Source organism: Mustela nivalis (genome assembly GCF_964662115.1).
Source record: "Mustela nivalis genome assembly, chromosome: 7".
NCBI lineage: Eukaryota > Metazoa > Chordata > Mammalia > Carnivora > Mustelidae > Mustela > Mustela nivalis.
Window position 1 is genome coordinate 83,418,837 of NC_139026.1, and position 25,973 is coordinate 83,444,809.

The following is a 25,973-nucleotide window of genomic DNA, read 5'->3' on the forward strand; positions in this document are numbered from 1 at the left end:
GTGGAACTCTCAAGATGAGCCTAACAAATTCCATTGCTAAAGTAAACCCAAGATATAAATTCTCGGAGATAAATCAAGACAAAGCTTATAAAGGTGAAAACAATATGGCATGAATAAATAGCATGAGGAGAGTTACGGTAGATATTTCACAAAGGGGAAGAACCTGATATAAGGTAAAAAGGAATTAAAAAATTCAGAAAATTCAGTAATTCAAAAATTCAGTGATTAAAAACACCCGGAGAAAATAATAGATCACACAATAAAATGTGAACTGAACTTAAAACAAATAAATATGATAAAAATATAAAATCTTTAAATTGAATATGTAATTTCTTAAAAAAAAAAAAGATTTTACGTATTTATGTGTGAGAGAGGGAGAGTAAGAGTGAGGCAGGGAGGAACAGAGGGAGAGGGAGAAGCAGACTCACTGCTTAACAGGAAGCATGAAGCAGGATTCAACCTCAGGACCCTGAGATCATGACCTGAGCTGAAGGCAGATGTCTAACTGATTGAGCCACCCAGGCGCCCCAACGTGCCATCTCTTTTAGCACAAGTGATCAGTGAAAGGACCAATTTGTATTATTTGCCTGAAAGTAGTTTAGAGGTTTTATGATATATGGAGAAAAGAGAATAGTATCCTATTTAAAACAATGGCATCAGGGCTTCTGATTTTATTTCTGACCTTAATGACCTGAAGTTCTTCATTGTGAAGAAGATTACTATATGTTTACAGGACCATGATATAAAAACAAACTTTTGACCAAGAGAAATTGTACTTTGAAGTCAAGGCTTAACTGTAAAAGACTACGTTACCTTAAAATAAGGGTTGCAGTAGGCTGAAAAACACCATACCCCACACCCCCACCCCAAGATAGCAGGTCTTAAGCCCCGGCATCTGTAAATTTTACCTTATCTGGGAAAAGGGTTTTTGCAGGTGTGATTCGTGGGTCTTGAGATAGAGAAACTACTCTAGATTGTCTGAGTGAGCCCTCATGTAATCCCATGCAATCTGACAAAAGGGAGGCAGAGGGAGACCTGATACACACAGGTATAGAGTAGACAGACAGAAGAGGAGTCCAAATGAGTACGGACACAGACTGAAGCAATACAGCCACAGGCCAAAGAATGTCAGCAGCCCGCAAAAGCTAGAAGAGGGAAGGAATGGATTCTCCCCTAGAACCTCCAGAAGAAGCCAGCCTTGCCGAAACCTAGATTTCAGTCCCATAATACTGATCTTGGACTTCCTGCTTCTGGAACTGTGAGAGAACACATTTCTGTTATTTTAAAGCCACCTAGTTTGCAGCATCTGTTATTACAGCAGCTACAGGAACTTAAGACAGAAGTATCTCTTAAATGTTCATAATGTTAAAATACAGTTTCAATTGTATCAATACAGAAGAGAATGCAATATAAATAATACTGTTATAAACCGGATTGTATCCTTCCAAAATTCATATGTTGAAGGTCAATCCCCTCTATGTGCTATATTTGGACATAGAGCCTTTAAAGAGGTCATTAAGGCTAAATGGGGTCATCAGGGTGGGGCCCTAATATAATAGAATGGTGACCTTATGGAGAAAAGAGAATAGTATCCCATTTAAAACAATGGCATCAGGGCTTCTGATTTTATTTGGGACCTTAATGACCTGAAGTTCTTCATTATGAAATAGATTACTATATGTTTACAGGACCATGATATAAAAACAAACTTTTGACCAAGAGAAATTATACTTTAAAGTCAAGGCTTAACTGTAAAAGACTAGGTTATCTTAAAATAAGGGTTGCAGTAGGCTATAAGAAGAGATACCAGAGTCTTTTCTGCACACGCACAGAGAGAAGACCACATGAACACACAGTGAGAAGATCATCCGCAAGCCATGAAGTGAGGTCTCATCAGAACCGAACTTGCTCGTACCTTGATATTGGACTTCCGGGCTCCAGAACTATGAGAAAATAAATTTCTGCTGTTTAAGCCACCGAATCTATGGTACTCTGTTATGACAGCATAACTTAAGTAATAAAAATATGTTTCTACTTAGCCCTTATCAAAAATCTATTTTGCATTATCATGTTACCAACTGCTTACATTTTCCTCCACAACTGGAGTTTCTGCTCAATGTTATACCACATAAGAAGAAAAAGACTGGACTTGAGAAAACTATTGCATTTCATGGTGTTCCTGCCAAACTTTGGAAATGGCTATGTCTAGCCTAGGCTGACACAGGCCTGCTCTGGTACCACCACCACACTCCCTAGCTGCCCTCACCTATCCATTACTTCATTTAACAAGAGAACTCTAGAAAAGACAAAATACATGGGAAAACTGGAAGAAAACTCACATATCATTTAATTTCAAATCAAACAAATACATTCAGTATGGAATTACTGAATTCCAGGCTCCCTGCTAGCTATTAATGATGGAGAAGGGGGAATACAGACAGGTTTTCTGAACTTACAGAGCTTAAAGTCTGTCTAGATTCATGAGGTCAGAAAGACAAAAGATAAACAGGTAATTAAAGGGTGGTGAGGGTGTTGGAAGAAGGAACACACAGTAGAGACTCCCCTAGGAATCCAGGGGAGACCTGAAGTGTGGGTGAGAGTAGGTAAGGAGAAATATCCGTCAGCTGGGAGTAGAGACGGACAGGAGTCTGGGATAAACTTGTGCAATGGCTTGGGGGAGTTACAAGCATGTATGAAATTTAAGGAAATAGGAGAAAATCCAATACGTCTGGAATGTAGAGAACAAGAAGGTAAGTGAAGAGAGATGAGACCCCAGAGAGGAACAGGAAACAGATCTCAAAGGACACTATAAACTAGGTGCAGGAGGTTGGTCTTGGTCTTAGCTTGGGAAAGAACTACAGAAAGATTTTAATGGGAAGGATGGCATGACTGGATTTGAATGTTAAAAGAATCAGTCACCTAGAGCCTGGAGTAGGAGTTGGAAGGAAGCTAGACTAAGGAATGCCAAGAGATCTGGGATGCTCGTGGCCCATGGGGCTGGACAGAGGGGCACAGACTGAAGACAGGTTTAGAAGAATGCATACAGGGGCGCCTGGGTGGCTCAGTGGATTAAGCCCCTGCCTTCGGCTCAGGTCATGATCTCAGGGTCCTGGGATCGGGTCCCGCATCGGGCTCTCTGCTCAGCAGGGAGCTTGCTTCCCTCTCTCTCTCTCTCTCTGGCTGCCTCTCTGTCTACTTGTGATTTCTCTCTGTCAAATAAATAAATCTTTGAAAAAAAAAAAAAAGAAGAAGAATGCATACAGCAGCCTTGGCAGTCCATTCCGTATGATGGGAGTGGGGAGCAAAGAGGCAAGCTGACTCCCACATTGCTGAATTCCTTGTCCTACTTTACCATTTACTGAAGGAAGAAAATGCTGGTAAAGACTAGAGGTGAAAAAAAAAAAAAAAAGCTCATTTGAATTTGAGATGCCTGTGAGATAGCCAAATCAAGATGCGCATTTTCTGATTTTAAAAGTAATATGATTTAGGGGCACCTGGGTGGCTCAGTGGGTTAAAGCCTCTGCTTTCGGCTCAGGTCATGATCTCAGGGTCCTGGGATTGAGCCCCACATCAGGCTCTCTGCTCAGCAGGGAGCCTGCTTCTCCCCCTCTCTCTGTCTGCCTCTCTGCCTACTTGTGATCTCTCTCTGTCAAATAAATAAATAAAATCTATAAAAAGAAGAGTATTATGATTTAGACTTATTTGGAAAAAGAGCAAGGAAAAAAACATCGAAACATCACCTTTAACCCCACTACCCACAGACAGCTACAGTTCATATACGTTTGTATAGTCTTGTCTCTAAACTTGTACACTCTCTTATACACACACACACACACACACACACAAAATTAGGCTGTTTCCCAGTCATTTTTATAGATCATCATTTTTTTTCTATAATATCAATTTCAATGACTGCATAGGATTTCAGTATATAAATTTGCTAAAATTGATTTAACCAATTCCTTATTAAAATATAAAAATATATTATGACAGGGCTTTTCAGACAGTGAAATTGCTTTATATGATACTATAGTGGTAGATACATGTCATCATACATTTGTCAAAAGCCCTCAAGTATGCAACACCAGGAGTGGATTCTAACGTAAGCTATGGACTTCAGGTGATAATAATGTGTCAGTGTACGTCCTTCAGTTGTACCAAAGTATCACTCTGGTGAGAAATGTTGACAGGGGAGGCTATGCATATGTGAAGATGGGAGACATATGGGAAATCTCTGCCTTCTACTCAATTTTTCTGTGAACTTAAACTGCTCTAAAAAATAAAGTCAAATATATTTTGATGAGTACTTTTCTATATAAAATTGTTTGCACTATTTCCTAAAGATAAATTCCAGTAAGTGGTATTGTGTAGTCAAAGGGTATGCTCATTTAACAGCCTGTTTGTGTTACCAAATTGCCCTCTAGAAAGTTTTTGATAATTTACACTCCTACCAAGAGAGTACACTAGGGTTGATTTTTGATCCCTGACTCAACTCTGCCCATATTGTGTTTCACTCCACAACTCCATTTACCCCATCATCAAAATAGTGCTGTAAAAACATTATTGGATGCTTCTGTCAACAACATTCCTGTTTTCTTAACCACAATATAGTACCAAGTCATTCTGTCTTTTGATTACAACTAGCTGCATCTCTGAGAAAATGTATGCCATGCTAATTTGTCTTTATTTAAAATTTCAAAGAAATTCCCACATGGATCCCAGATGTTGACCATTTAATAGAAGAAGGTGTTTCCTCATTATACAAATATGGTATGTGTCCAAAATATTGGCATTGTTTAGTTTATGAATCACTTAAAATAACGATATCACAAAAAAACAATGGTTCACGTGTGAGTCATAAATTAAACAATGCCAATTTTTTGATGTACACCACATTTGTATAATAAGGAAAGAAACACCTTTTTGGATTAAATGGTCAACATCTGGAATCCATGTGAGGGCTTTAAAAATTAGGGCTGCATTTTCTTAAATTGTAGTGTAGAAAGAAATCCAAAATGGAGGCAATTTTTGGAAAAATGTCCCTGTGCCAAATACTCCTGTAAGTAGTGCATCGCTTCATTGGTACAAAACCTTAAGTTAAAGCAATATAATTCAAATTTCGTTATAGGTAATGCTAAGGGGGTCTGAGTCTTCTGTTTTTGTTTTTTTGCATCTTTTGCTGTGATATTGTAGGGTATAGTCATGGTGCATTGAATAGAGGCTTCCAGAAAGATATGTCCATATCCTAATTCCTGGAACCTGTGAATGTGACCTTCTTTGAAAAAGGACCTTCACAGATGCAGTTAAGGATCTTGAGATAGGATTATCCTGGACTTAGAGTCAGTTCAGAACCAATGACAGCAGTCATTATTAGAGAAAGGCAGAGAAAAATTTGTGACCTAAGTACATAGGAGAGGAGGCCATATGAATCATAGGTAGAGGTTGAAGTCACACAGCCCAACCCAAAGAACTCTCTAGAGCCACTAGAAGCCAGAAAGGGTAGCTCCTTAAAATCTTCTGAAGGACGATGGGCCTGACAACATCTTGATTTTTGGATCTTTGGCCTCCACAACTGTGAGAGAAGAGATTTCTGTTATCTTAAGCCATACGGTTTGTAGTAATCTATTATGGCTGCTCTAGGAAACTACAATGGAAATTCATCATAATAGGGTTAACTATACATTATGAATTAATTATAACACTTTATTTTATTCAGAGTGACATACCCAATTTTTTGACTTCTGGTTAGTGTCAAGCAGTTGATGATTCTGAATGCTTTGGGTTTAAATAATACTGAAGGCTGCCTTTTAAACTCAGAATGTTCTGATCCCGAAAGTTTCTCTTCAGTTAAGCAACTTTGAGAGAACGTCCACAGAGTTGTGGAATTCTGGACTAACTAGACAAAGAAGCCTTATCATCTCAGCCTTCAAAACGGTGACAGATGCCAGATACCAAAAGTTTGCTTGACTTCTACCCACACTGTGGGCAATAAAACATTGCTAAAATGAGATATCAGAGTGACTATAACCACAATTAAAGAGAGGTAGAATATCTCCCTACATTAGTATCATTGCTGCTGACAAGGTATTGAAATACAAGTACACTCCCATGGACCTTGACTGGATGGATATGTTTTGACAAAGTTCAAGGTGGCTTTTTGGAAGAGGTTCTCCATTTGGTACAGGAGCTCCATGATAATTCTTTCATGACCTGATATCCCCCAGCCCCATCCCCTGGTCCACCTCAAGAAGTGAAGGAGTTAGCAATGGAAAATTATTAGCCATCATAAATAGTTTCAGCATTTATTAAATGGCATGGGGAAATGTTCTCTGTAAAAAGTTGAGTTAAAAAAAGCAGGATAGACTGTATACATAACATGACCAAATTTGTTTAGTCATACACACCTTTACATGCACATACATTCAAAGTGAAAGTTTTTCATATAAGAGCAAAATTGGCTATCTCCAAATGGTGGAGTTACACACAAATTTTTGTTAACTGAATTTTCAAGGGTATTTCTTCACAATGAGCAGGTGTAACTCTTACAACCAAAAATAACACTGTAATGGAACTCAACTAATGGCTGAAGATAAGAACCATCTTTGTGGGGCTTGTACAACATTCTTAAAGTTACTTATTTTAGAGACGGGTTATAAATGATATAAATTAATTATGCAAAATTTTCCTTATATATTCGAGAATACTTATCATCCTAGTTTCTCCATCACTTGGGTTATTTGCTTTTCCTTCCCTGTTCCCAATCACCAGCTCAGATTGATCTGAGGCTGAGAAGGTAGAAATACAGAAGTAGAGGGTAGGATGCACTATCAATAAAAAAAATAATGAATCCTTCCCTTAGGCTCTGACTCCTTTTGGGACCAATGTGGCCTGAATGGAGGAGAGAGAGAAAACCAATAAAACTTGTATTTTTCTGAATAGTGGGGGACTTAATAAACTTTGCCCCACTCCCCCTCACCCTGCCCCACAAACTGCACATGGAGAGACAGTGGTTTTAGAGGACCTTAGAAGTTTCTTTTTTGCTCCAAATTTACCGGATCCAGTTACTGACACATGGAATATATCAAAAGTTGTTTGGCAAAAAGACTGATGCTAAGTTTCTTGAGGGCAAGGACCACGTTCTTCCTCACATTTCTTTATACAGCGCCTAGGACTGTGCCTCACACCAAGTACCCAGTAAGGGTTGAAATCCAAAAAGAAAAAAATATTTTTGTGGATTTCAGATGACTGCAGAGGCAGTGTTTAACAAGCTTACAAACACAGTGGAATGAGTTTTGCTGTATAAGAGGCCAACAGAGCTTGAAGAAATCACTGGTCATTAGCAGTTAAGTCATGGACCATGCTGAGGAGTGTGTAGCTTTAAAAAAAAAAAAAAAGATTCAGAAAGCAGAAAGAGAGGGGCCAGAAAGGACATGGGTGGCCTGAGCGAGCATATTTAATTATGAATTTTTATTTGAAAAGAGAAAAACATGTGTAATGATTCTCAAGGTGTAGAGTGGGAGGTGTAGCTGGTGAAGAGAATGTATGAGGTATATTACAAAAATCTGAGCACATACCCAAAACTGGTTGGAAGGTACGGAATGTTCATATGTATGGATTTATGAAGTTTGAGAATCATTGGAGCAAGAAGTTGGGTTCCCCATTCAACCCACTTCATCACTAAGAAAACAGAATTGCCTTTCGACTTCAATGACCGTGGCCTTCACTGTCTCCAGACCCAGCAACCATTCCTAACCCACTATATACTTAGCTGTATAAAATATTTACCTTTGTACAAGCTAGAGGATGGTGCTAACCATTTTTTTTCCTTCTCACCTGCCTAAAATCCATGGGAAAATGTCTTCTAAAAATTTTAAAATACCTTCGCCTCCAGGCTTCTCTGGTTTTGGTGCTTACCAGTGCAGAATTTTCCTGGAGAGCAGACAACAAATACACGAATATATGACCACATGGAGAAAAGGAATCTGCATCGAGAGAACAGGGGAAAATACATGTGTACGTCTTGGAGGTGGAGGGAGGTGGAGTGGGTGGAGAGTTGGCAGACTACAGATTAAGAGAGAACTGTCCAAATATCTTCTCCCATTCCGTGGGTTGCCTCTTCATTTTTTTGACCGTTTCCTTTGCTGTGCAGAAGCTTTTGATTTTGATGAAGTCCCAAAAGTTTATTTTCGCTTTTGTTTCCTTTGCCTTTGGAGACATATCTTGAAAGAAGTTGCTGTGGCTGATATCGAAGAGATTACTGCCTATGTTCTCCTCTAGGAGTCTGATGGATTCCTGTCTCATGTTGAGGTCTTTTATCCATTTTGAGTTGATCTTTGTGTACGGTGCAAGAGAATGGTCGAGTTTCATTCTTCTACATATAGCTGTCCAGTTTTCCCAGCACCATTTATTGAAGAGACTGTCTTTTTTCCACTGTATATTTTTTCCTGCTTTGTCAAAGATTAATTGACCATAGAGTTGAGGGTCCATGTCTAGGCTCTCTACTCTGTTCCACTGGTGTCTTGGTGATCACAGCTTTGTAATAAAGCTTGAAATCAGGTAACATGATGCCCCCAGTTTTATTTTTGTTTTTTAACATTTCCTTCGCGTTTCGAGGTCTCTTCTGATTCCATACAAATTTTTGGATTATTTTTGAAGAATAATAAGCCCTTTGAAGAATACCAGTGGAATTTTGATCGGAATGGCATTAAAAGTATAGATTGCTCTAGGCAGTATAGACATTTTAACAATGTTTATTCTTCCGATCCAAGAGCATGGAATGGTCTTCCATTTTTTGTGTCTTCAATTTCTTTCATGAGTGTTCTGTAGTTCCTCAAGTACAGATCCTTTACCTCTTTGGTTAGGTTTATTCCCAGGTATCTTATGGTTCTTGGTGCTATAGTAAATGGAATCAATTCTCTAATTTCCCTTTCTGTATTTTCATTGTTAGTGTATAAGAAAGCCACTGATTTCTGCACATTGACTTTGTATCCTGCCATGTTGCTGAATTGATGCATGAGTTCTAGTAGTTTGGGGGTGGAGTCTTTTGGGATTTCCATATAAAGAATCTGTTATCTGCGAATAGAGAGAGTTTGACTTCTTCATTGCCAATTTGGATACCTTTTATTTCTCTTTGTTGTCTGATTGCTGTTGCTAGGACTTCTAATACTATGTTGAACAAGAGTGGCGAAAGTGGGCATCCTTGTTATGTTCCTGATCTCAACGGGAAGGCTGCAAGCTTTTTCCCATTGAGGATGATATTTGCTGTGGGTCTTTCATAGATAGATTTGATGAGGTTCAGGAATGTTCCCTCTATCCCTATACTTTGAAGAGTTTTAATCAGGAACGGATGCTGGATTTTGTCAAATGCTTTTTTTGCATCAACTGAGAGGACCATGTGGTTCTTCTCTCTTCTCTTATTAATTTGTTCTATCACATTGATTGATTTGCGAATGTTGAACCATCCTTGTAGCCCAGGGATGAATCCCACCTGGTCATGGTGGATAATCTTTTTAATGTGCGGTTGGATCCTGTTTGCTAGGATCTTGTTGAGAATCTTAGCATCCATATTCATCAGTGATATTGGTCTGAAATTCTCCCTTTTGGTAGGGTCTTTGCCCTGTTTGGGGATCAGGGTAATGCTGGCTTCATAGAAAGAGTCAGGAAGTTTTCCTTCTGCTTCAATTTTTTGAAAGAGCTTCAGGAGAATAGGTGTTATTTCTTCTTTGAAAGTTTGGTAGAAATCCCCAGGGAATCCGTCAGGTGCTGGGCTCTTGTTTTTTTGGGAGGTTTTTGATCACTGCTTCAATCTCGTTACTAGATATCGGTCTATTCAGGTTGTCGATTTCTTCCTGGAATGCATCCATTTCATCTAGGTTGCTAAGCTTATTGGCATATAACTGTTGGTAATAACTTCTGATGACTGTTTCTACTTCCTTGATGTTAGTTGTGATCTCTCCCTTTTCATTCTTAATTTTATGAATTTGGGCTTTCTCTCTTTTCTTTTGGATTAGTGTGGCCAATGGTTTATCGATCTTATTGATTCTTTCAAAAAACCAGCTTCTAGTTTCATTGATACGTTCTACTGTATCTCTGGTTTCTACCTCATTGATCTCAAAAGAAAAAAAGAGAGAACTGTTCATTAGAAGACCACGCTCAGCAGTTCTCTCAAGTAATTCAGGTGAGTGAAGGCAAAGTGAAGGCACAGCAGGTTTACGTCTGAGCACCAAGTGTGTGAGTCTCTGCATGTGTCCTAAGTATCCCTAACATAGTCATTTAAACTGTACTTTGCCGAGGCTTAAAGCATTCCAGAGTAGAAAGCAATTAAAATATTTATTTGCATATTTAAATATCAGGCCAACCTTACAGAAAAAAAAAGCCCCTGCCGAGTCTCAGAGCTTGTGGTGAAAGTCTGGGGGAAGATCATTTGAGCACCAATTAGCCCACATAAAACCTGGCTTATCAGGTCCTGTGAAGCAGGTGGCTCTCATTTAACTTCAAGTTATTCTCAAGAAACATTAACCATAGATAAGCACTTTAAATTTTTAGCAGTGAGTGGTAAAAAAAAAAAAAAAAGTTTCATTTCACTGAAAGACTCCTATGGGACTATTTTCTATAGAGGCTTCATAGTTGAAGGCTTTTGCAATTCTTTATGTTCCCCAAATTTCAAAGTTAATAGAGAAGAGAACACTAGAAAGAAAACCATTCCCCAAGTAAGAGATCATAAAGTACAATATGCTTCTGAATTTCTTTAATAAATCTTACTGCAATCTCCGAAACGTATGTCTTACAACGCATCCCATAGCTGGTGAATACATTCTACAGTGGTATGCACACACAACCCCCAAGATGGCTGGTAGGATTTCAAGATTTGAAACCTGATGGCCAGGGTCCAAATTCCATTTATTAACCTCATGACCTTGGGCTACCACCCTAACTCATAGCCTTAAACCCTCACCTGGGAAAAAGCAATCCTGACAATAATAGCGCCTACCTCCTAGGGCTACTTTCATGAGGACCACCATGAATGAATTCACCCTAAAAGCTTAGCACATTCTCTGGCACATCCAATAAATGTAGGTGAGGTTAACATCCTACCAAGGGGAAAACAACAACAACAACAATACTACAAATCACTTAAAGATAGGTTTTAAATTTTAAATTGTTGTCTGCAGATCCCTGCTCCTCTTTCCCACAGAGACACTAGGACAAGCTTCTTCTGAGAGGACTTTTAAGTAAAGCATCTTATGATAAAGACACAGGCTAGCATACCCCAATTCTAATCATGTTCAAACAAAATCATTTCCTGATGCTGACTGAAACCGTTGTCTTTTTAGGTATTACCTTCTCTAAACCCTAAAGCTTCAAAGTCTATAACTAGGAATGTAAGCAAATTAGAAGCCACTCCCTTTACGCAGCTTTCTCACTAACAAAATTCCACATCATGAACTTCTAATAACGTTTCTTGTCCACAGATTAATAATAACCTAGTTCAAAACCACATCATTTCCTTTTTCTGCCTCATTTCCTTCAAAGTGAAACATAATTTTTTCTTGGACCTTGAATAAAAATTTCTAGATTAACTAAGCAAATCGTTACCAGAAATGCAATTTTATAATATGACTATTTCAGGAACAACAAAACACACAAAACATCTGTGTGGTGCTTGTTAATACATAAAAATAACCTAATATATATAGTGTATACCACCTAAGTGGAAAATTGAGTCTATAACTAGAAGTGCAAACAGAAATCCACTACCAGTTCCATCAGTATTGTGTTTTGAAGTCCAGTTGGGAACATTTTAGGAACTGTGACATTTCTTTAAGTCTTGGCCAGAGGTCACAAACTGCTTGGCACAGAGGTTTCTTTTGCCCAACACAATATTTTGTAAATTATTAAACTCAAATATTTTTAGGTGGACCATGGCCTTTCTATATTGATAGGCCCTTAAAGGCATTTCATTTTGCAAACCTTGATTAAGGCCCATCCTCACAGAGAAGAGATCAAAAGATAATCATTAGTTAAATGGGTACCTCCCTCAATGATGTCCTGATGAAGTCCAGAGACTTGGAAAATTTAGGGTTCTAATAGTTTCATTCAGAAATTCTTCTAGTTTTCTTGTTGGATTACTTTTAAGTATATACTTTCAGTGTATATATCTAATAGTGGCTCATTCGATTAGGGTAGCTGAGCTGAGTTGTTAAGTTTCACTTATAGCTGGACACTGAAAGAAACCAGAAAATAGGGAATTTTAAAAAAACAAAAAACACGTTGGACCAAAATCCAAATATTACATTATTTTCAAAAAATTATTAACATCCAGTTAATAATTGTTTTTTCCTCATATAAAAGGACACGAATTTGCTTAGTACAATATTTAAAGAGGAACTAGCTCCTACTAATGTATTTCAATGAATATTTATATATATATACATGTAAAGACAAACACACATATACACACATACTCAGACCAGGGACTGAGCTAACTGTAATTCTCATTCTTTTCAGTTCCTTTGTACTTTCTGGGAGATTCTATTCCACTTACACATTAAGCCTGAGTGTGGGAGCCCAACAAGAGAACATTGGAGAGGGTTTCCTAAAGCATTAGTTCATGCATCACTCCAAAGGTAGTACGTTTTAGGCACCGATGAGGCACAAGCTAGCTGGCTTTAGAGTCCAAATGTTATTAGTTAAGCATCCTTTTAAATTAACATAGAGGAAGGCTTCGATTCAGACCGCCCCAGCAAGGACATTCTTGTCTCCAGCTTCTTCGGAACACAAATATAAGGCACTCTGCAGTGACTTTGCTTCCGGGGGCGCTGCCCCCGAACTCTCCTGGATGAGTCTTTCTGAAGGTTCTGGCGAATTCTCCCTCCATCTTGGACTCGAGTGCTGCTGGGAGACTTCCCATAGCGAAGGACAAGGAGAAGGGAACCCCAGAGCAGACCGTGAGAGGGGGTCCTCTGGAAGGCCTACTTCTTGGACACACCTGTTGGAAAGCACTTCCTTCTCTTTGGAATTCCGCCACTTCATTCTTCTGTTCTGAAACCAAATTTTCACCTATTGACAAAATAATCGGAGAAAATGATCACTTACTCCACATTACTTCACTTCAGAATTGCAAACTGTAATGCTCTTTATGAGACAACTTTACTGTGAGTGCCAGCCTAGCAAAGTCCTTATGGCTTTTTGCTGGGTTCCTTCAAAAATATCTGAACAATTACTTTCGTATAATTTCCCTAGACTGATGAAACAAAACGACTGCGATAAATGGGTTACATCCTGCAAGTCTGACATCTTTCAAAACCGATTTCACCCTCAACAATTTAAAACATCATTTAACCCATGCTAAATTATTTATACAAAGGAAAGGCTAACGGTTAATAATATTGTTTCCTTTATGCCAGGTGTGTCAGGCCACGCATGCTGCGTGGATTACATAATTTGATCCTTGTGACGACTGCAACAAGTCCTCATCTCTCACATGTATGAAACCTGAGGTTGAGTGATAAATCAGTTCAAGGTCACACAGCTAGTGAAATGGAAGCACTTAAAGTAGAACCCATGACTGTCCCACCCCAGTGCCCACGCTCTTATAACATTCAGATTTCATTAGAAACTTCTGGGAAGCTAAACATTTTATAACGCTTTGATAAATTCCAGGCTTCGTACAGTTTCCAAGTCTGATTACTCCTACGATTTATCAAACTTGAAGAATTAGGCTCAATAAATAACAAACAGTCATCATGAACCTGAAAGGGCTTATGATGGGGGTTTCTATTTGAGCCATCCTTCTGCCCCACCCAACTGGATTCTGTCTTTACTACTAACTCTCCCCTCTATCTACTGTGTAGTCAATCAGGCCTGATCAGAAAACTCCACAACTGGTTTCTTGATATTTTAAAAGCCAATCACATGGTTTTCCTAAGCATGACACTGCATCTTTATGTGAACAATTTAGTGGATTTCTATTTTTAAAACAAAAGACCAGGAAGTTTTTACCCTAAAAAATAATTACAAAGTGTTACCAACGAAATGTTTCTCCCAATGAAGGAAAAATCTCTATCTGAGATAATCTTTCCAGATTGGCAAAACAATTTCTTCATTCTTTCAACTTGACAGGCAATTTCAAAACGGCTGCAAAAAACCTGACCCCAGGCAAGTAAGTCCAAAAGACTGCCTTCTCAGTTACAATCCTGTGGTTAAGGCTTTTCATAAGAAAACAGTACTAATGTGTACATACCAGAGCATTTGGTTCTATTCATGAACTCATTTATTATTTGCAGTGGGCATTTACTCCTAGAAAGCCTGCCAAGTATTTCTAGTGGGTTTTCACTAAGACATTATATTTGTGCCCATTGGTGATTCTTGGCCTTCTCATCACACTCATTATTTTCTTCTTTCCTTAGCTTTTCTGTAGATCTAGAATTTTTTCTGAGTGATAGCTCAATGAAAAAAAAAAAACCATGAAGAAAGTTTCTTCACAATCAATAGTATTGAAACAAATGTACATATTTGGGGAAAACCATAAATTAAAAGTTCTACCTCTCAACAAATACAAAAACAAATTCCAAATGGATCAAACAGCTAAACACAAAAACAAACCTATAAAAGTTCTAGAAAAAGCTATAGGAGATTGTCATTACAGTCTTGGAGAGATGAATTTTTTTTTTTTTAAGCATTGACATAAAACACTAGACCACAAAAGAAAAAATAGAGCTGACAACATAAAAATGAGAAATATCTGGATAAATAAAGACCCCACAAACATACGAAACTTAGCCACAAACTACCTAAAAGAATTAAAGGCAGAGACTTGAAGAGATATTTGTATATCCATGTTCATAGCATTATTCACAAAAGCTGAAAGGTAGAAGCAATCAAAGTGTCCACTGATGGCTGAATGCATAAACAAAATATGGTATATACATAAAATGGAATATTATTCAGCATTAAAAAGGAAGGTGATTCTGACGCATGTCACCACATGGATGAACCTTGAAGATATTATGCTAGGTGAAATAAACCAATTACAAAAGGACAAATACAAATGATTCCACTCATTTGAGGTACCTAGAACAGTTAAATCATAGAGACACAAGGTGGTGGTTGTTAGGGTCTGGAGGGAGGAGGAATGGGGAGTCACTGTCCAGTGGATACAGAGTTTCAGTTTTACAAGATGAAAGAAATTCTGCTGATGGATGGTAGCCATGATTGCTCAACAATGTGAATGTACTTACCGCTACAAAATTTTACCCTTAAAAAAGGTTTAAATGGTAAATTTTATGTTACATCTATTTTACCACAATTAAAAAAAAAAAAAAACCTTCAAACTTGAAGAGTTTGCAATGGTTGTAACAGGAGAATGTTACTAATCACAATATTCCAAACATTTTGATAACGGCTGAAATAATTGCTACAAATAATATGAATAATAGCCAAAAGTTGGGAGTAATCCAAACATCCACCATCAGAGTGGAGAAACTGGGTATGTTACACAGCAATGAACACAAAAGAGCAACTGCTGTATCCAGTCACATGAACGAATCTCACAGACATAATGTTAAGGAAAAGAAGCCACGTATACCAAAGAACTTGTACTGAACGATTCTACTTATACAAACGACACAAATAGGCAAAACTGATCTATGTGGTTAGAAGTCAGAAGAGTAGGTGGTCTTGGAAGGAGAGGACAGTCACTGGGAGGGAGTACTATGCAGGGGGCTACTGGCCCTGGCAAGAAGGTTCTACTGCTTGATCTGTGTGTTGGTTACATAGGTGATTTGTAGTCTCCCTCGGAAAGTCAAGATATATGTAAAATAGGATCCCGTTTTTATTTAAAAACATATATGCACAACTCTGGGTCTCAATTCTAGGTCTCTATTATAAAGTAGGAATAATCAAAGTGGCTATCTTGCAGGGTCATTGTGAGGATAAATGACATCAAATTTAAGGACACATGGTAGGCACGGTGCAAGTGCTTGTGTTACTTTGTGTTTGTGCATATACAACACACATATACATTTACTTTAAAGATAATACATGGTACATCAAATAAATTCAAACAAGAGCCATTTATAAATGACAGTAATAACTAAGGAGTTGGGTTGCAAGGGGAGGAGATGAATTTTCATTTTTAGTTTTGCCAATTTCTCCTTTGTTTGAATTCACCATAATAAATACCATGCGTTAATTATATAATGAGATGTCTATGCAAATAAGAAAATGTGAAATTACTTCCAAGATGTTTACCAAATTTAATAACATGGAAAGTATTCATTCATTCAAAGCACTTGAATTTTAAAAACAATACAATCAACTATGTAAAACTAGCACCTGTGAATACGAACAGGAAGATAAGATACAAAATAGAAAAGTAGTTTGTTTTCTTGGAATGGACAGACTATGGTCATACCCTCATAAATGTTCTCCAGTACACTGGCTACATTCTCATTCTAATAATCTATTTTTAGGAAGTTCAAAGACGTTCACACTGCCTCAGCACTATCAGATCAAACATAGCCACCTTTTCTCTTTCTCTTTTTTCCTATTAGCATCCTAAAATTTTTACTTTTGTTTTTGTTGGTGGTGGTGGGGTTTTTTGTTTGTTTGCTTTTAATTTTTATTGTGTTGTGTTAGTCACCATACACTGGATATTATATGTAAACAATAAATCTTGGAACACTACATCAAAAACTAATGATGTATTGTATGGTGACCTATATCTTTTAACACCTACTTCAAGTTCTGACTCAATGAAGGACCTCCTGCAAACTCCCAAAGCCTCACATTTTCTCAACTCTAACTCGGAGGGTCTTTGTTTTTTTGTTGTCTGTTTGTTTTTAATCCATACTAGTGAGATGAAGACCAGTCCTACTGAGCTTCTGTGCCTCCTAGTCAGGCCCAACCATTCCTCTAAGGATGAGACGCTTCCTTCCCTAGACTCCCGAGGAGTATAAGGACCAGTCGTGGAGATTAACATAAATCTCCAGAGAGATACATAACTTTGAAAACCCCTGATCTAGCTCCTTTATTTGGCAGCATATCTAACCTAAGAGGCAATGTCTCCTATGCCATTGTCTTGAGCTTCTGCTTTATTTCCCCAGTCGCTCATACAAATTCCTGGGTGCACAGAGTGTATCTTAGTCAGTACTTAATCAACACTCCCTCTTACTGCCTACTTATTAGCACAGTGTCTTGCACATAACAGACCATCAAGATATAGCTACTGATTTATCTATCATAAATGCAAAATTGCTCTGCAACTTAGATAGAACTCTGATATTTGTCCCTGTTTTTTATGTGAGAAACTGAGGCATAGAGCAGTCGGTTAAGGTTAGGGACTCCTTAGTATCACACAATGAGGAAAGCACAGGCTGCTGATGTAGGCCAATTACCCTCTACTACTCCACATACTGCTTCCTACAACTAGAAAAAGCTGGGGGGTAGGGACAGATCACTTCCCTAGGGGAAGGAAGCAAGGTTAAGGAGAGTTTCATCCAAAAATAACTGGTTTAATAAAATCCAGAGTTAGAAACCAGGTCATTGGTATTGAGCGAAGAATAGTAGAGCGTGGTAGTTACACAGAGCTTCTGCTAGCCCTTCAGAGCCTTTATGCTAACTCAAAAAATCCAGGTGGATATAGTTTTGCACCAGGAGAGTCATTTTGGCAAGCTGAGCACCTGCTACATTTCAGTTGCTGCCATGCCTCTTAGCCCTTGTGCCCTTGTGCAGTGCATAGCCTGCACAACAATACGTGATAGCTCCAGGTTAAGTAGAACACAAACTCCAGAACCAGGTTGCTGGGGGGAGAGCCCAGCTCCAGAGCAGGTTCACTACATGACAGCAGACCTGTATTAATTTCTTTATACCTTCTCATCTAGAAAATGAGGATGATTAATGTGCTTACTATAAAATGATTAGTTTTAAAATACTAGTACCTTAATATATAAGAAAGGTTTGTAGGTGTTGCAAATATGAGACTACTTTACTGTACTTGACATAAGCCCAGATTGCAGGGTAATGAAATCTATCTGGAAGTATTTATGAGTCACACACATTTATGACTGGATTTTGGACTGGGAATGAAAAAAAAGACAGGAAAATTGGTTCCTGCTTTTATAGATTATGTAGTCTACTTCTCTGAAACCAGAGCAAACAATTAATGATGTAAATGCGACATCCTTAGAGGTTCTCTTCATTTGGGAAGAATTAATCATGCAAAAACCTAGACCTCTCAGCAAATGGGTCTATTTTCAAATAGGAATTCTGACATGTATTTCCACCCACTCAACAACTGTGAAAATCATTTCAGTAATACTTGAGGGTCCAGCACCATACCTAGTACAAGAGACATTTGCCAAATGTATGGATTTCATACTTCAGAAATCATACTTCCATACTTCAGAAATCAGGAGCAGTGGACATTTTCCTGCTCATTGGTACCTGTGATTCCTTTAGTCCCAAGCTGAGGGCGAGTTTCTTTCGGTCTGTTTTGCTGATATATTTCTGCTTCTGAAACATTTTCTCCAGAGCCTTTCTCTGATCCTCAGAAAAAACAGCTCTTCTTAAAATACCCCTCCGAGCTTTGGAGTTAGAGTCCTGTGTCAGGAGAGGCAGCACACTCTCTTCTCCTAGAAGGGGGAAACAGTTACAAAAGCCCAGTTAGCTCTAGTGAGGAGAAGTCAGTCTGCCTTTTCCAGGCTAGTATCCTTCTTCTCTGTACCATGGCCAAATCCTCTCATCTCTGAACTCTGCATACTTAGAGCAGTGCTTCTTCCATGGTCTTGGTCATGGACTCCACTGAGAATTCAAGAAATACTCTTTGCTCACCAGTGATAGAAAAGTACATATGCTTGCCCTCACAATTTGGGTGCCATGTTAGAAAGTCCATGGACCCACGTCAAAAAGTTCAAATGCAGAACAAATAGTAGGTGGTTTAAACACTCTATTTTTGTCTAATTCTTTATTTACTTATTCATTTCTTTTTCTCTCAACAAAGTTTGCCAGGTGCTCTGCTCAATGACACACATTGAGAAACAAGACAAATGTGTTTTATTGTACACATTACCTGTAAGATTTAGTGGAAGGCATTTATTGAACTAAAGTCACAAGTGTGAGGATGTATTCCAAGGAGGCTGCATTGGGCATGCAAAACAAGCATCTGGTCGTCATCTGGGATTTCAGAGAAAGCTTGTAGGAGTCCAATATATTCAGTCTGAGAAGGGAGGTTTAGAAGATCCCCAACCACCACCATTCCTCACTCCAGTTGTTCATCAAGTCCTTCAAGTCAGAGATATCTACTACTTTTTCTATCTTCTGTGGCTAGCAAAACCAGTTCCAGCCCTCTAAGAGATTCATTTATCATCATTCATTCATTCAGCTTCTCAATTGTGGTAGGAATGATAATGGCCTTCCCAAAGATGCCTATGTGAATGTGTTCCCCAGAGCCTAGAAATATATTACATGACATGACAAGGGGGAATTAAGGTCGCAAATGGAATTACAGCTGCTAACAAGCTGACCCAGAGACTAGAAGAGCATCCCGGAGTACCCAGGTGGGCAATGTAATCACAAGGGTCATTATGAGTGGGAAAATGAAGTCACAGAGAAAGATTTACTTTCTCTGATATTACCCTTCTTGCTTTAAGGATGGAGGAAGGGGGTCACAAGCCAAGAAATGCAGGCAACCACTAGAAACTGGAAAAGGCAAGAACCAAAGTCTTCCCTAGCGCCTCCAGAAAGAACCCAGCCCTTTTGACACGCCTTGATTTTTAGTCCAGTGAGACCCATTGCAGGCTTCTGACCCCCCTGTAAGATAATAAGCTTGTATTAAAACAGCAGTTTTGTGGAAATTTGTTATGGCAACAAGAGGACACTCATACCTGGTATCAGGCTAACTGAACTTATTTGAGGAAACCAGGCCAACAGCAAATGGTCCCTGCCCTTAAGGAACTCACATTCTCATGGGAGGACTGACATGAAGATCACAGTGGAATACAGGCCCCAGGGGAACAGGGACAGCAGTTTACAGCTGTAGCTGGTAGGCATTTTGGTGCTTAATAATTATTTCTAAATAAAAAAGCAAATTAATGTCTTAAGTGTTACACTAGAATGATTTATGAAATGCTCTGGCATCACAAAGGAGGAAGTAATTAATTCTGAGAAAACAGGCTGAGCCAAGTCTAAAAGACCAATCCAGTTCATGAGAGAAGGAACCAAGACCAAGCTAGACAGAGTGACCAACCTGTCCAGAAGCACTAGGGGACAACTATAAACACAGAGAACAAACTGATGGTTGCCAAAGGTGAGGGGGAGGTGAAGGATGGGACACAAAATGAATGGAAGGGAGTACAAGATGCAGGCTTCCAATCATGGTATGAATAAATGATGGGAACGAAGGACAGCATGAGAAATGTAGTCAATGATACTGCAAGACACGTATGAGGACAGAGGGTGGCTACACTTGGGTTGAACACAGCATAATGTACAGATCTGGTGAATCACTATGTCACACACCTGAAACTACTGTAAACTTGTGTGCCAGCAATACTCAGCATTTTTTTTTAAATCACAAAAAAATATTTTTTTTTACTTTCTTTTCTTAATTTCTTTTCAGTGTTCCAGAATTCATTGTTTATGTACCACACCCAGTGCTCCATGCAATATGTGTCTTCCATAATTGCAGGAAAACTGAGCAGTCTACAAGGCTGGGAAGGGCATGAAGCAGAGGGGGCAAGCTGGCAACCAGGTCCAGCCCGCAGATGGGTTTTGTATGGTCTTAGAATTCTGATACAGTTGTTCATCTTTAATAATTAGATTTCATGTGAAGTCCAGGTTTCTGACATCTCTTCAAAGGTAGCCACACTAGGCTCATCTTGCCAGCAAGCAAAGAGCTACTGGAGTGAATAGCAGGTCCCCCATTTTGATGGCCCTCATTTGCCACAGCCTCACCTAGCTTGCTTTTTTTTTTTTTTTAACCCGCCAGGTTCTTGAAGACATCTGGACCTTTGACACAGAGATTCTAGAGTGGAATGGAGCCAGATCAGAGAGTACTACAAGAGTTCAGGACTTTATCCAATAGTAGTGAAGATCAGTAACAGTTTCAAATAGTAGTAGTTTCATCAGGGTGTGACGTGATAATAATAAAGTCACACGGAATACTCTGTACCATTATATTTATTCTGTTAAGCCAATGACATGCATTAATTCATATAATCCTGCCCCGCCTATGCCCCAAATGTTATTCTCTCCACTTCATAGATGAATAAAATGAAGATCAGGTAGCTTAAGAAACTTTGTCCCAGGGGCACATGACTAGGGCTCCAAACCCAGGACAACCAATTTCAAAACAAATGCTCCTAACACTACACAATATATTCTAATCCAATCTGACTTGTATTTTAGGGGGAATAATATCAACAAATGAATAAATCCTGTCACATCTACTTTAGTAATATGACAACTCCCTTCCCTACTTGTCTAAAAGACTGCAGGTTATCTCCCAGCGAGTCTCTTGGCCCTGGTTTACACCTCATTCTATTTCATCCTCACATCACGAGAAGATCTGGCCTCTCTCTCTTTCCTTCCAGCTCTGTAACACTTGCATCTCCTCGGAAACGCCATCGGATGTTATCACGCCAAATTCTTTACAAACGTCTATTTTTGTTGATGCTCTTTCCATTCATTGCATGAGATCTTGGTTAATTCTCCACCCACAGCATCATTTTTTTTTTTTTTTTTTTTTTGCCTGTCACATGCCAAAGCCATACCTTGAAGGCCACATTTTGACAACCAGATTCACTACCTCTTTATCAAAGATTTAAATAGTTTTATGAAACATTGGTTACTAATAAAAATATTCTAAATAGCTCAATACATCCTTTTTCTAAATGTGCTGCTTCTTTGAACTTTCCTTGGTGTAGAGACTATGTTATTGGGCTTTCTACATGGGTTCCGAAATTCATCTGTTGGGGTGATTCCTCTCCAGGAAGGCTAGGACAAAGGAGTTTGAAATGTGTAATAGGGAAGAACTCGGTTTGGATTATGGCATTTACCTGTATGACTTAAAGCCAGTTTAATTAGCCTTTTTCAGCTTATCTTATAGGACTGCTCTAAGGATTTGATGACATAATACAAGAAAATTTCACAGTGCCTGGCCCACAGGAAGGATCCCATGAATCTATCTAGTTCTGCTTGTTGGATTTCATTTGATTCTTGTAAGAACCATGTCACAGACATGCTCCATACAGATGAAGAAGTATTCAGGGCTGTTAAGGTCCAAAGCCACACCAAGAACACAGAGCTCAGCTGGCAGCAGGACCTTCCAAATCTAAATTTTTGGCTCCTTCCTCTGTGCCACACTGTTTTTCTACTCAGATGTCACATGTCAAAACGGAAGGGGAGAAACATTTATAAACACAGTCAAAGCTCCTGTCTATGACTACAGGCTTCTGCACTGTCCTGGACCAGTGTGTGAGTATGGACTACAAGGCATCTCCTGTTCCTGATAATTGTGTCCTCAAATTCCAGCAAGTCTTATCACTTGATATTTTGATTCTGGCATTTTTCATTCACAAATGTATATACTCTATCATTATTATAGCCATATGTGTTAAATATTGAGGAAAGAAACCCAAATACCAAAAGGTAAAGAAATGTGTAATTACGTGATGCCATATCCCCCTGGTGAAATTTTAAAGAACTATTAAAGATGAGAACTATGAAGACCAGGCAGCAGCAAAGATAATATGCTATACTGTGTAATAAATAAGACACATACTATGTTTATAACTAAGTAAAAATGCCGAGAAAAGAGACTGAAAAGGCAAAAATAAACATAAAGTAGGCTACTATAGAGTTATGGACAAATAATTCATCTCTATTCTGCATTCTAAGTCTGGTTCTACTTTCTAAGGAAACACTGTAGCAACCTTTTTGAGAATAATCTGGTGGGGTGATTGAGATGTTGCTGAGAGACAAGTGAAGATGAAGCCAATCCATCCTTCAGGTGCTCACAGTTGATAAGGAAAGGTCCAAGAAATTACACAGCCAGCCACAACACAGTGAGATCAGTAACTGCAGACCATGGCAGAGAACTAGATGGAAGCCACTTAGACTTGGAGGAGAGCAGAGTAAGTTCTGAGAGAGAAGAAAAGACAGAAGAAAATAGCAATTCCTCTTACAGGCAATCTAGTCAAAGGCAGGTAGAGAAGAGGGGTTCAAATCTGGGCACCCATGAACGGAGTGAGGACATGGGTCAAACACGGTGGACCTGGAACCTTGGTATTTCCCGATTGCAGGGTATGAGTGCCAAGAACACAGAAGATAAGCTGGAAAGGTACATTAGGGCTGGGGTTGACTGAAACGAGCTCAGGTCATGACTTGCCCAATAGAAAAGCCTTTTGAGGAGGACCTGACCAGCTCAGCATTGTTGAAAGGCCAGTATTTTCCTAGTTAATAAAACCTTTTATATCTTATAGAAATGCACAGCAAATTTGTGAGTCTACAGGCCTCATTTTTAAAACTCTACCTACATCGTTTTCTAGGTAGCGATTTTATAGGTAGGGACCATGATTCTACCCATCCTAGCCTCTTCTTCACTAAGACCTACAAGTTTAAATAAAACAATGGGGTAACACATTAAAAGAAACCTAAAACTTTTTTTGAAATATTTTATTTATTTATTTTACAGAGAGAGAGTACACAAGCAGGGAGAGCAGCAGGCAGAGGGAGAGGGAGAAGCAGGCCCTCCACTAAGCAGGGAGCCTGAAGTGGCTCTCAATCCCAAGACCCTGGGATCATGACCTGAAATGAAGGTAGACACTTAACTGACCGAGCCACTATAGATATATATTCAGGTGCCCCTAAATATCCCTAAAACTTTTAAAGAAACTCATAAGTTTTCCTATAGAGCTATTTTTAAGTAAAGAGAAAGAAGTTTCCCATTGAGGACAATCTACAAACAAATTATTCTCACTAATGTGATAAATACTAACATTTTTGAAAATCGTGGACCCAAAGTAGACCTCAGTCTTGAAAGAGAGACTAAATGGTTATGATGGCCAAAGGGTTAATTCTTGGGTCTGGGACCCTCAGGTTTCAGTGCCTGAAAATGAGCACAGATATGAGCAATGACAAGCAAACGAATAAGGCAAAGATAAAGACTACCATATTCTTTTCTAGTTACTGTTCCTCTTAGCACTGCTGTCAATATGCACATCATGCTGGTTTTCCCAAGGTGATGAGCCTTAGGTTCCTGTGAAAAGTTGGGAAGATGTGACTTTTACTATGGATGTTCCTCTCCATCTCTCCCCCATGGTCTTTTATGGGCTGTCTTTGGATCGAACCATAAACCACACTGAGGGGGCACCTGGGTGGTTCAGTCCATAAAGTGTGCTCCAACCTGATTTTAGGCTCAGGTCATGATCTCAGGGTCCTGGGATTGAGACCCACGCTGGGCTCCAGGTTGGCAGGGAGTCTGCTTGAGAATTCTCTCCCTCTCCTCTTGCCCCTCTACCTGCTTGTGTACTTTCTCTCCCTTCCCCCCTCCCTCTCTCCCTCTCTAAATAATAAATAAATAAATAAATCTTAAAAAAAAATAAAGTGTACTGAGGAACCTACACCACTTCCATACCTTCTAAATCTAATATGTGCTCACATCTACACCTACAAAACAAACACAAGGACTTCAAGAACTTGTTGGTGACTCAAAATTCTCTCAGAAACGATTACAACGTTATCAGCAACAAACACCTCTGACTACGCCTAAACTCATGACACATGTCTGACTTGTATAGGAACTTCCAGGTGACAAAAAATAAACAAGTGAGTAATATAAAAATAAACATAAACAGATACAGAATTTAAGACATGTAGAAAAGAGGCTTTAAAGGCCAGGACCACCAATTCAAGGTGCTATAGACCCTACCAATTTGGGAACATGATGGTGATGATGATGATGACAATGACGATGATGATGATGATGATGATTCTGTCCCGTGGCCTCCATACACACACACACACATATATATATATGTATATATATATATACATATATATATATATGTATATATATACATTCATATATATTATATATATATATATATTATATATATATATATATTTTTTTTTTTTTTAATGGGGCTCATCAGGTGTTAAGGTTTGTCGCCACTCCCTGAAGCATGGCATGTCTTCCTTACAACAACCCCCAGAGCGAGGTATTATCTCCTCCACTTTCCCTAGGAAAAAACTAAGGCTCCGAAAAGTTAAGTTGTGCCTTTGAAGTCACATAAAAAGGAAGAGTGAAGTCCACCAATCCTCTTTATAATCATACCAAAGACTGTCAGAGTTGTAAGTAGGCAAAGAGGTCGGGAGGTGGGAAGAATCCCATTAAAGTGGCAGAGAGACAGAGGATAGAAAAGTTTCAAAAGCATGATTCCCTGAGGGCTGAGATGGCCCCATGCACCATCCTCCAGGGAGCCCCTGCATGAAATGGGGCTGGCGACAGGTGCTCCGGCTGGAGTTGTGCTGTGTATAAATGACACTGTTGGGTGAAGAGAGGTGGGGAGCAACAGAGGAATAGAACACAAGATAAATTAATGGACCCCTTCATATTTTCACGTGTGAGGATGTAGTGTGTGTGTGTGTGTGTATTTTATATCATTCCTGCGGATTTGAGGCATGGAGAGAGAAGATACAGAACTTCCCTGGCTTGCCTCATTTAAACTAGAAGTCTACCTTCCATTCTCTATATAATATAGTATTTGGGAATGCTATAATATTTCAGTATCATATATTATAACCATATTAATTTGCTAAAAATATTTCCCTAATATTAAGTCCAGATTCAATTTCCATTAAACTCCACTCGTTGGCTCCATGTCTCTCCTTTAAATCTATACTGAATGCAGTATATCTAATTTGAAGATAACGCTCAGGTTCTCCCTATTATTTCTCTTCTCCAGGCCAAACAT

At 38.9% G+C, this 25,973-nt stretch overlaps 1 protein-coding gene across 2 annotated transcripts in view; it reads right to left on the minus strand.

Annotated features, from left to right (window-relative positions):
* Positions 1-9,661: 9,661 nt before the first annotated feature.
* Positions 9,662-25,973, minus strand: part of DBX2 (developing brain homeobox 2) — a 34,999-nt gene continuing 18,687 nt past the window's right edge. The window contains exons 3-5 of one of the 2 annotated variants that reach the window (XR_014314504.1): positions 18,445-18,632; positions 12,545-13,059; positions 9,663-12,223 (exon numbers count right to left, since the gene is read on the minus strand). Coding sequence is in view for 1 of the 2 variants with exons in the window: in XM_082742294.1 (XP_082598420.1) it covers positions 12,730-13,059; positions 18,445-18,632 (518 nt within the window). In the remaining variant the exon portion in view is untranslated. Of the gene's footprint in view, positions 13,060-18,444; positions 18,633-25,973 lie in introns of both variants that reach the window. The other variant, XM_082742294.1, reaches the window with a different exon arrangement.